The sequence below is a fragment of the Prionailurus bengalensis genome, chromosome C1, assembly GCF_016509475.1.
Source record: "Prionailurus bengalensis isolate Pbe53 chromosome C1, Fcat_Pben_1.1_paternal_pri, whole genome shotgun sequence".
Lineage (NCBI taxonomy): Eukaryota > Metazoa > Chordata > Mammalia > Carnivora > Felidae > Prionailurus > Prionailurus bengalensis.
This window is the reverse complement of record NC_057345.1, coordinates 21,010,616-21,023,155: the sequence shown is the minus strand read 5'-3', so window position 1 is coordinate 21,023,155 and position 12,540 is coordinate 21,010,616. Positions and strand designations below refer to the sequence as shown.

Here is a 12,540-nt window from a genome sequence, read left to right as displayed (position 1 = left end):
CTCAGAACCTGCTTAGGATTCTCTCTTTTCCCCTCTGTCACCCCACCCCCACTTGTGCACTCACTCTCTCTCTCTCAAAATAAATAAACATTAAAAAAAAATGAGATCATTGATAGGTGTTAAGACATAACTAAATTGAGGCTATGTTTGGGGACTCTCTTTCCCTTTGTTCCTAAAAAGAAAAGTAAGAAAGAAAATCTAAAGTCCTATACACTTATTGGGGAAAACTGAGAACTCACTTAGTTTTTTTAACTGTGGTAAAAATGTACATAATATAAAAGTTACCATTTTAACCACTTTTAAGTGTACAACTCAGTGACATTAAGTACATTCACAATGTTGTTTGTTACCACTATCTATTTTCAGAACTTTTTCATAATTCCAATCAAAAACTTTGCACACATTAATCATTCTCTCCTCCCACTAACTAGTTCCTAGTAACTTCTGTTTTACTTTCCGTTTCTATGAATTTGCATATTCTAGATATCTCATATAAATGGAATGATAGCAGTATCTACCCTTTTGTGTCAGGCTTACTTTACTTAGCATGTTTTCAAGGTTCATCTATGTTATAGCATGTATTAGAACTTCATTTTGGGAGTGCCTGGGTGGCTCGGTCGGTTAAGTGTCTGACTCTTGGTTTCAGCTCAGGTCATGACCTCAGGGTTCATGAGTTCAAGCCCCTCATCGGGCTCCATGCTGACAGTGTGGAGTCTCCTTGGAATTCTCTCTCTCCTCCTCTCTCTGCCCCTCCCCTACTCGCTCTCTCTCTCTCTCTCTCTCAAAAATAAATAAAGTTAAAAAAAATCTTAAAACAGAAAAAAAAAAAGAACTTGATTTCTTTTTATGGCTGAATAATATTCCATTGTATGTATATACCATATTTTGTTTACCCATTCATTTGTTGATGGACACTAGTAGTTTTTCATCTTTGAGTTATTGTGAATAATGCTGCTATGAAGATTGCCATCCAGATATCTCTAAGTCTTTCTTTTCAGTTATTTTTCCATATCCTCACCAACACGTTATTTCCTTTTTTTTTTTTTTTGGTTAATAATAGCGATCCTGGGGCCCCTGAATCTCACGGTTCGTGAGTTCGAGCCCCGTGTTGGGCTCTGTGCTGACAGCTCAGAGCTTGGAGCCTGCTTCAGATTCTGTGTCTCCCTCTGTCTGCCCCTCCACTGCTTGCACTCTGTCTCTCGCATTGTCTCAAAAATAAACAAACATTAAAAAAATTTTTTTTTAAATAATAGTGATCCTAATGGATATGAAGTAGTAACTCATTGTGGTTTTTTTTTTTTTACATTTCCTTAACGACTAATAATGTTGAACATCTATATGTGTTTATTGGCTATTTGTATTATTTTCTTTGGAGAAATAACTGTTCAAATCCTTTGCCCAGTTTTTAATTTAGGGTGTTTGGTATTTTGTTGTTGACTTTTAGGAATTCTTTATATATTCTAGATACTAATCACTTATCAAATATATGATCTGCAAAATATTTTCTTCTATTCTGTGGGTTCTTTTTACTCTCTATCTGATAGTATTCTTTGATGCATAAAAGTTTTACATTTTGATGAAGTCCTATTTTTTTTTAATGTTTTTTAATGTTTATTTTTGAGAGAGAGAGAGAGAGAGACAGAGTGCGAGCAGGGGAGAGGCAGAGAGAGAAAGACACAGAATCTGAAGCAGGCTCCAGGCTCTGAGCTGTCAGCACACAGCCCGGTGGGGCTCGAACACATGAACCGTGAGATCATGACCTGAGCTGAGGTCAGACTCAACTGACTGAGCCACCCAGGTGCAGCTAAGTCCTATATATTTTTGTTTGTTTGTTTGTGCTTTTAATGTTAAAAATGCAAGGTTATGAAGTTATTTACCTATGTTTTCTTCTAAGAATTTCTTTGTTTTAGTTTGTAAGTTTCATAAATTTAGGTCTTGAATTCATACTGAGTTAAGTTTTTCTTCATATTGAGTTAATTTTTGTGTATGGTGTAAAGTAAGGGTCTAATTTCATTCTTTTGCATATGGATAGCCAATTTTCCTAGCACCTGTTGTTGGAAATACTTTCCTGTCCCCGTTGAATGGTTTTAGTATCCTTGTCAAAAATTGACCATATATATAAGGCTTTATTTCTAAGCTATCTTGTCTTTTTGAATGATCTATGTGTCTATCCTTATGCAAATACCACATTGTATTGGTTACTGTAGCTTTATAATAAGCTTTGAAATCAGGAAGTGTGAATCTTCCAACTTTGTTCTTTTTCAAGATTATTTTGGCTATTTAGGGTACCTTGAGATTCCATATGAATTTTTGGATGAGTTTTTCTATTTCTTTAAAAAGCACTGTTGGCAGGGGGCACCTGGGTGGCTCAGTCAGTTGAGTGTCTCACTCTTGAATTTGACTCAGGTCATGATCTTGTGGTTCATGGGCTCGAGCCCTGCTTAGGGCTTAGGATTCTGCGTCTCCCTCTTTCTCTGCCCTTTTCTTGCTCTCGTGCACATGTGTGCACATGCACACACACGCACACACTCTCAAACATGAAAAGAAATTGTAAAAAGCACTGTTGGGATTTTGATAGGGATTGTGTTGAATTTGTAAATCACTTTGGGTAGGAATGTTATTTTAACATTGTTAAGTCTTTCATCCGTGAACATGAGTTGTCTTTCCATTTATTTAGGTCTAATTTCCTTTAGCAGTGTTTTATAATTTTCAGTGTACAAGTCTTTCACCTCCTCAGTTAAATTTATTCTTAAGGATTTTATTATTTTTGATGCTATTGTAAATGGAATTGTTTTTTAAATTTCTTTGAGAATTATTCATTGCATGTATATAGAAGTACACCTCATTGCTGAGTTCATTTTTTAGCTCTTTCAATTTTGTATGGGTTCTTTAGGGTTTTCTGCCTATAAGATTGTGTCATTTGTGAACAGAGATCATTTTACTTTTTCCTTTCCAATTTGGGTTCCTTTTTTCCCCATTTCTTGCCAAATTATTCTGGCTAGGATTTCTAGTACTATGTTGAATAGAAGTGGTGAAAACAGGCATACTTGTCCTATTCCTGATCTCAGGGGTAATGCTTCCAGTCTTCAACCATTGAGTAAGATACTAGTTCTGTGTTTTTCTCAATTTTTTTTTTCAACGTTTATTTATTTTTGGGACAGAGAGAGACAGAGCATGAACGGGGGAGGGGCAGAGAGAGAGGGAGACACAGAATCGGAAACAGGCTCCAGGCTCTGAGCCATCAGCCCAGAGCCCGACGCGGGGCTCGAACTCACGGACCGTGAGATCATGACCTGGCTGAAGTCGGACGCTTAACCGACTGCGCCACCCAAGCGCCCCGAGTTCTGTGTTTTTCATATAGTCTTTATTATGTGAAGAAATTCACTTCTATTCCTAGTTTATTCGATGTTTTTTTTTATCATGGAAGTGTTGAATTTTGTGAGATGCTTTTCCTGCATCAGTTGAGATGACCATTGGAGTTCTTTTTCCTCTGTTTTCTTAAGGTAGCATATTACATTAATTAATTTTTTTATGTTGATCCATCCATGCATTCTTTTTTTTTTTTTTTTTTTAATTTTTTTTTTTCAACGTTTATTTTATTTTTGGGACAGAGAGAGACAGAGCATGAACGGGGGAGGGGCAGAGAGAGAGGGAGACACAGAATCGGAAACAGGCTCCAGGCTCTGAGCCATCAGCCCAGAGCCCGACGCGGGGCTCGAACTCACGGACCGTGAGATCGTGACCTGGCTGAAGTCGGACGCTTAACCGACTGCGCCACCCAGGCGCCCCCCATCCATGCATTCTAAGAACAAATCCCACATGGTCATGATGTATAATGCTTTCAGTATGCTGCTGAATTTTGTTAGTATTTTGTGGAGAATTTTTGCATCAATGTTCGTAAGAAATATTGGTCTGCAGTTTTCTTACAGTATCTTTATCTGACTTCAGTATCAGGGTAATGCTGGCTTCATAGAATGATTTAGGAAGTGTTCCTTCCTCTTTGACTTTTTGGAAGAGTTAAAGAAGGATTGGTGTTAAATATTCTTTAAATATTTGGTAGACTTTACCAGTGAAACTATCTGGTCTTGGGCTTTTCTTTCTTGGTATCTTTTTGATTACTGATTTCAACCTCCTTACCAGTAAGTTAAGGGTCTATTCAGATTTTCCATTTCCTCTTGAGTCAGTTTTGGCATTTTGTGTATTTCTAGTAAGTTGTCCATTTCTATCTAGGTTATTTGTTGGTGTACAACTGTTCATCATATTCTCATATTTCTTTTTATTTCTGTAAAGTTGATAATAACATCCCTACTTTCATTTCTGATTTTACTAATTTGAGTCTTCTTTTTTTTCTTTGTTAATCTAACTAAAAGTTGTCAATTTTGTAGATCTTTTCAAAGAAACGACTTTTGGTTTTATTGGTTTTTCTCTGTTATTATTCTGCTTTCTGATTTATTTATCTCCATTCTAACCTTTAGTATTTCCTTCCTTCTGCTGGCTCTTAAATTGTACAGTTATGTTATTGAATGAGATCTTACTTCTTTTTTAAGGCATGCATTTACAGCTGTGAATTCCCCTCTCCACACTGCTTTCACTGCAGCTTATAAATTTTGGTATGTTGTGTTTTAATTTTCATTCATCTCAGCATAATTTCACTGGGAATTTTTTCTTTGATCCATTGGTTGTTTAAGATTGTGTTGTTTAATTTTCACATATTTGTAAATTTTTTTAGCTTTTTGTTAGTGATTTCTTGTCTCATTCCATTGTGATTAGAAAAGATGCTCACTCATTATTTTTTATGTTTTCCTTCCTCAGCGGGTATTTCTGTGGGACTTGGATGAAACCATCATCATATTTCACTCTCTTCTTACTGGATCCTATGCCCAGAAGTATGGAAAGGTAATTTAAGTCTTTCTTCATTTGTTGTAATTGTCCTTCCCCTCACTATAAGATAACCAAAGTCACTTTCTCTGCCACCCCCAACTTACCCTGTTCACCTTTCACTTTCCATGTAAAACTTTTCCTGATGGCTTGTACCAGGCAGGCTACATGGTCAGGCAGAGTTGATAAAGCTGGGGACTAGACCTACCAGTGCTGAAAGCTGACATTGTTCAAGAGTACTATTTTATAAAGACTAAGTTATGGGAATGAAGCTCAAAACAGAGTGGAGTCTCAGGATTATATATTCTAAAGACTGATCTTTTAACCTTTACATCACTTTTAACAGCCCAAACTAAGCATTTTATTTAGCTGAGTGTAAGCCAGATATGTAAATTTAAAATATATAAAAGTATAAAATATTTTTCTAAAATAGATTACGTGCCTTCTTAAACTAAATATATCAAGCAGAAGTTAACTTACTTAGTCATCAGTATAAACATCAGGGTTTTGTTTTGTTTTGTTTTGTTTTTAAACATCAGTTTTAATAGAGGGATAAACTGTGTATTTCTACACTGAATTATCTCCAGGCTTCTGTTTTTCAGTTTCTATGAATAAATTTTACGAAAATATTTGCTTCCTTTGCTCTCTTACTATTCCCATTTATCTTATTGTCATTAATGTTTCTGTTAGAAGTACCTTCCACAGGCTTTTATTATCTAGGCTAGTTAGCTAATATGAACTCATACACTGTGGTTATAAAAATATGTAAAATAAGAGCCTCTAAGTGAAAGCCTTTCACTTACAGCCTCTAAGTGAAAACCTGATGGTTCGCTTTAATTTTTTTTTTTTTTTAATAGAATTTGTTGTCAGATTGGCTAACATACAGTGCGTAAAGTGTGCTCTTGGTTTTTGGGGTAGATTCCCATGGTTCATCGTTTACATACAAGACCCAGTGCTCATCCCAACAAGTGCCCTCCTCGATGCCCATCACCCATTTTCCCCTCTCCCCCACTTCCCCCCACTCCATCAACCCTCAATTTGTTCTCTGTATTTAAGAGTCTCTTATGGTTTGCCTCCCTCCCTGTCTGTTTGTAACTATTTTTTTCTCCTTCCCTCCCCCCGTGGTCTTCTGTTAAGTTTCTCAAGGTCCACATATGAGTGAAAACATGTGATATCTGTCTTTCTCTGACTGATTTAGTTCACTTAGCATAATACCTTCCAGTTCTTGATGGTGCACTTTAAAGCTAAATATATTGGTTTTCCTACAAATATTTTGGCTTCTCAGGCTTTCTTATTTCCTGGCTATTGAGATTGTCAGAAAACTGACTTCTGGTATTATACTGTATAGGCATGTGTGTGGTGGGGAGGCAGAAGAGAGATAATGGGTGTTGCAATAGTAATATTTTAGCAATAGATAGCATTTCTCACAAAATAGGAAATTTCTACACAGATTGTTGTTGTTTTTTTTAAGTGGGTTTAGTTTTCTAAAAATGAAGTCCTGAAATTTTTAACTTTCCACAATCCCAGATTCTTGTAACTGTGAATGGAATTGCATCAGTAATAGCTAGTGGGCCTGTGTTGTTTTGGTCTTGACCCAGAATAACTCTGAAATATTTAAAGATTGGAACCAGTGCTGTTAGTACCAAGTCAAACAAATTTTTCACTTACTGCCTTCCAGGACCCAACAGTAGTGATTGGCTCAGGTTTAACAATGGAGGAAATGATTTTTGAAGTGGCTGATACACATCTGTTTTTCAATGACTTAGAGGTAAGCGTTTTAAATTGTTTCTGTACTTCAGTAAAACATTTTGTTTGTTCCATAGCTATTTATTGAGCCAAGCTTATTGTTTTTAGAGGAAATGTGGTGAGACAGGGTGGTTGTGGAGAGGTCAGCTGACCACTTAGGCATACATAGTCTTATAAGAACAGTGCCTTGGCTATGTCACCAGTCTTGGTACTGGCCCTCAATTTTATTGGCTCAAAAATTTGATTTTTGTTAGCCTATTTGGAAGTGATCTAGATCTAGGGGAAATGTCAGCCCATCAGGCAAAAACAGTGAAATGTAAACCAACGTTCCTACTTATTCATCTATCTTAAATAATGTATACAAGGTGGGTTTGATTCTTTGTACTCTTAATTATATTTTGACTATTTTTTGGTTTTACCTTCTTAAAATCTCTTGATTTGTCAGATCTGTGAATGGCTGCTCTACTAACTCATTATAATTTATACATGCTTATTATCCATGTGTACATTAACCTTGATGTCCAGAATCATTTTATAGTTAGATGCAAGGAAAACCAGTAACACTGAGAGCTTCTTGGTGAATATTTTTGGCTTTGACATTTAAGTTCACCTTTGAGGTAACCATGGTGTAGTAGAAACAGCACAAGACTGGGAAGTCAGAAGACCAGAGAGTGAGTTCCAGGTTAGGAAAGTTATCTCCGCATTCTGGGCTTCAGTTAAACAGTGATCCTACACCAGAAAATAACAGCTGTTCTACCTGGGGAAGAAGATGTGTTGCTGGGACACAGAGGTTGGAAGGAGCAGACTTGTCACTTTATGTTCTTTTGAGTTTCAAACAGTGTACTATTTATATAACCTAGTTTTTAAAAACAGTGAAAATTTTTAATTAAAAATAAGATAGTGGGGCACCTGGCTGGCTCAGTCAGAAGAGCATGAAACTCTTGATCTCAGGGTTGTGACTTTGAGCCCCATATGGGGTGTAGAGATTACTTCGATACAATTAAAAAGAAACTAAAAAAATAAAGAATAAGATAGCATTTTATAAACACAAAGTAATCCTGTTTCTTTTTAAATACAATCTAGTTCTACCCAGTGGACAGTTCTCCAACAAGTTGTATTACCAGAGCTCTGAACTCCAGTACTTTTGTCTAAGCTCCACAATGCTTAATCTTCCTCAACTTCACATGTTGATACGTTAGGACATCATAGTTTTTATTCAGCAAACATTTATTGAAAACCTACTTTGTGCCAATAATTATTGCCAAATTGTATTTGTAATGATTTTCTAGACATAGTCCTCACTCAGGACTGAAAGTTCTGTGAAGAATTTGACCTGAATGTGTTCCTGCCCCCCCAGGTCAGTGGTTCTCAACTTCAGGGGGCATAAGAATCACCTGGGGAGCTTGTTAAAAATGAAAATTCTAGGATTTCACTCCCAGAAATTCTGATTCAAGTAGGTCTGGGGTGGACCCAAGAATATGCATTTTTTAAAAACTTCCCCAGGGGATTCTGATGCAGGTGGACATCACAACATTGCCCTAGGTGGTGTCAGAGGAGTGAATCTCCGAGTTAGGCAGGGGGTGGCATTTTATGTCAGTAGTAGCACGGGTGTGGTGGAAAGAACCTTGGATTCAAATTAGAAGGCTGAGGCTCTTTTTAGTTTCTTTCTATCACTGGTTCTGTGACCTTGGATCATTCATGTCGCCTCCCTTTTAGAACATGAGGAGATTAACTTAGGTGACCACTTCTAATTCCTATGTTTGGATGTACAAGTTTCTGTTTCAGTCATTCTGTTTTGATACCATACTCTACCAGTATCTCTTTCATCTGCAAAAATTTGTTGGGTACATACCATGTAAGAGCACATGCTACATAGGACCAGACTAGAAGGGTACAAAGGAGGTGTAAGATATGGGTTGTGCCAACAGAGGGCTGCAATGTAATAGAACTTACACTGTAGTCTAGCATAGGACATAGACCTACCTGACAGTGTAAGGGAGCTTGTGTTTATTCCCATGAGCTATTGTGTTATCTCCATGACTGTTGAGATAAGAGCATACCTGAAGGTTGGGATGGTTAAGGAAAATTTCGTGGACTGTGGGATATGAATTAGGCCTTAAAAGAAGTTGGACAGCAGGGGGGTGAGAGTGATCCTCCACACACAAGAGAGACTATGAGGTATTTCATCATCTGCCGTAATTTGTGGTCTTTTTACAATATGTCATGGTGGTGATAGCGCTTCTACTCCCTGGACTGAAATAGTGTGTGGTTTTATCTTTTAACAGGAGTGTGACCAGGTGCATGTGGAAGATGTGGCTTCTGATGACAATGGCCAAGACTTGAGGTGATAGAAACAGTGATGTCTTAAACATCAGAATGCCTGTACACAATCACTGTCTAGGTTCAGAGGAAAACAAAGATGAGTAAGACATGGCCCTAAATGTTCTCACGGTCTGGTAGAGGAGACAGAGACAAACAGTTAACGATGGCAGTGTGCAGAGGTGACGGTAGAAAATGTGATGGAGCACAGAAAAGAAAGTAATTCTGGTGTCTGCGGGGAGCAGCTGGTTGCCAACATTGGAGCGGCCTTCTCAGTGCAGAATTTGAGTATGGCCTTGAATGGGGAGCAATGACAGGATGAGGAAAAAGCATTTCAAAGTAAAGGGTACACTCATTTCTCTTTGGCTAGATTTTCAGTCAGGAGGAGTGTGCTTCCACACTGGTTAGTTTTAGATACAAATAAGCATCAGGAGTTTTACCAAGGAACCTAATTGTGGGGGTCTGCTGGTGTCAGGACTAACCCTATGGGAGGCGATCTTAAAATGTTCTGTCAGGGAACACTAAACCAACTGGGTCTCAGTGGCAAAATGCTTGCTCGGCCTCCTCATATCTCTCTTGGCTGCTGTCTCCTGGCCCAGCAGTTTTATCTAACAATTTATCTAGCTTATATTTGAAGACTTTAAGAAAAAAAGACCGTCCCATTTTTCATGTTCATTTGTTTTGGTGTTTGTCCCTTTTCAGTAGGCAAAAAGTTCTTTCCTGTGTCTCCTGTAAAATTGTTTCATCCGTGAATTTTCAAACATAGAGCAGAGCTGGGCATGCCTCTCCCTGAGGGCCTAATCCTGTAGGGCTGAGAACGAGGTGAAGGTTCCACATCAAGAACAGCATCCGGTCACGCGTGTTGTGCTTGCACAGCCATGGAGCATACCGTTCCTGCAAGATTTCACCGGACTTTTTAGGAAAGAGCCTGGTCTGAAGCAGTTGTGATCCACCTAAACCCTAGTGGTTTTTTTTTCCTTTTATACACATGGCTAACCAGTACTTACCAAAATGTCTTGGCAACTTTATTTCCTTAGATATAGAATCTTAACACCTATAGAACTCAGTTTTGACTTTCAATTGAACCAGGTTGTCCCTAATTCTGTCGGTCATTTTGTCAATCTCTACTTAGGAAGTGTTCATCTCTCCCAGCCTGTTTCACTGTATTACTTAACTGTTGCTGTGTAACATGACCCCAAAACTAGTAACCTAAAGTTGTAAACATTATCATCTCATAGTTTTTATAGGACAGGAACTTGAAAGTGACTTAGCTGGGTACTTTTGAATCAGGGTCTCTGAAACTAAAATCAGGATATTGGCTGGAGCTAAAATCAATCATCTGAAGGCTTGATTAGAACTGGAGGAGCTGCTCGCGACCTCTCACCTGTGGCTGGTAGCGGGAGACCCCTTTTCCTTACTATCTGTACACCTCTCCATAGGGCAGTCTGAGTGTTCTCATGTGACAGCTGATGTCTTTCAGAGCAAGTGATCCAAGAGAGAGCAAGAGAAGCCTAGTCTCTGAGGTCTAACACCCTTGCTTCGACCGCATCTGTTTATATTTAAATGCAGTCCATACCTATAGAGAGAAGAATTAGAAGAGAGCAGTATTAAAGAATTTGAGGACATTTTAAAGTCACCACTATGACCCATGAACTTAATAAACCAGCTAACATCTCTGAAGAATATCTCCCTTATATCTTGTAATTACTAGTATTTGGGGTTATTTCCTTCCATTATTTCTTCACATGTTTCTCCACTTTCCATAGTTGCCATCATTTGTGTGTATGTCTGTGTGTGTACACAAAAATGTTATATTCCGGGGTTTTGGGGTTGTTTTTTTTTTCACTGTAAGATATGCTGTCATTCATGAAAAGACACTCTAAACCAAGACCACCTCTAGGGGAAGTTGGTGCTTGAATGGTTCTTACCTCTTGTTCCCTCTCTCTCCTCCTTTCTTTGATAGCAGTAATAGGGGTGAGGCAGATGACTAATGGAAGATAGATTCTGACACACAGAGATTAAGGGAAAAAAGGTTCTTAAAGCCTTTAGATTTGATGTCAGATGCCAGGAATAGGACAGAGAATCCCAGGTGGCATTCAGCCAAAAACCTCAGACAATAGCAGTATTAATTTTCATCATCCTCTCTCTCTGCAGCAACTACAGTTTCTCAACAGATGGTTTCAGTGGATCAGGAGGCGGTGGCAGCCATGGTTCCTCTGTGGGTGTCCAAGGAGGTGTGGACTGGATGAGAAAACTGGCTTTCCGCTACCGAAAAGTGAGAGAAATCTACGATAAGCACAAAAGCAATGTGGGTGGTAAGTGTGGCATACGACCAGTCTGATACTCTGTTTCCTTCTGACTTCTTGCATTCTTTTCCAGGCATCCCTTAGAACTCCCTAGCAACTGCTTAGGAATTGGGGCCGCAATAACATTTTAATTTTGTATTAAAAAAATTGAGGTTTGATTGAAACCCTTTGAAGAGGAAGCTTTACATTTCTCACGCACTTCTCTTAGCATTGCTTTGCAAAGTTCTCCTGTTTATTAGACAAATACCTTTTTAAAGGAAATGTGTTCCAGAGATTACGTTTGATGACTTGTTTTATTCTGGACTCACAACTATTGTCAGTACTAACTAATAGGTTGCCATATTTTTTGACTGATTTATTTAACCATCAGAACAAGTCAGGTAGAGGGGCTCCTGGGTGGCTCAGTCAGTTAAACAACCAACTTTGGCTCAGGTCATGATCTCACGGTTCAGGAGTTTGAGTCCCACGTCGGGCTCTTTGCTGACAGCTCGGAGCTTTGGATTCTGTGTCTCCCTCTGTCAGGTGGAACTAGTGACTAGGTTTCTAGTGGATGGAAAACTAGGTCCAGAATTATAGTTGGCAGTGGGCAGGTGTTGGACCTTGGAAATCCTTTCTGCCCAGAAATACCTCAAATATCGGCTGTCATATGCCTAAAATTCCATTATTTGTAATTAATTAATTAACCATAGGTTGTTCAAATTAGAAGAGACATTTCTCATTTTGCATTTGAGAAAACATGTTTATTATGAGAGTACTGAGGGCAGCTTACCCACGGTCACAGCTGGAATCCAATCTCCTAACTCTTGGTCCAGTGCCCTTTACATTCATGCAGTCCCCCCCCCCCTCTTTTTTTTAAGTGTAAGAGATTTATCTGTTTTTTTTATTCTTTATTTTTATTTTTATTTTTTTTAAGTAAGCTCTACACCCAATATGGGGCTTGAACTCACGACCTCAAGATCAAGAGTCGCATGCTTAATGACTGAGGCAGCCAGGCACCCTCATGCAGTTCCTTCTTTAGTGATGTACCCTTATAAGAAAAAAAAATTAAACTGTGAACCATTACCCTCAAAGATCTGCATATACACAAAATGTTGCATGAAGTTTCGGGGATTCCATGCACTGTCTAGTGGTATATTACCCCGGATCAAGAGAGTCCTCCTGCCACACCATGCTGCTTTACATTTTGGTGCAGAAAGTAAAAATAGGACTTCAAAGATGATTTGTTTCATTTCTTTTAGAGCCCTCCAGTACCAGATAAAAATCACAGGCATCTGGGCTTTGGGAATCTAAT

At 38.4% G+C, this 12,540-nt stretch overlaps 1 protein-coding gene across 2 annotated transcripts in view; it reads left to right on the top strand.

Annotated features, from left to right (window-relative positions):
- EYA3 (EYA transcriptional coactivator and phosphatase 3) overlaps positions 1–12,540 on the top strand; it is a 97,714-nt gene that overhangs the window by 66,744 nt on the left and 18,430 nt on the right. For both annotated transcript variants that reach the window (XM_043574215.1, XM_043574214.1), the window contains 4 exons: positions 4,813–4,896; positions 6,557–6,646; positions 8,910–8,968; positions 11,098–11,258. In XM_043574215.1, the coding sequence (XP_043430150.1) occupies positions 4,813–4,896; positions 6,557–6,646; positions 8,910–8,968; positions 11,098–11,258 (394 nt within the window). The remainder of the gene's footprint in view (positions 1–4,812; positions 4,897–6,556; positions 6,647–8,909; positions 8,969–11,097; positions 11,259–12,540) is intronic.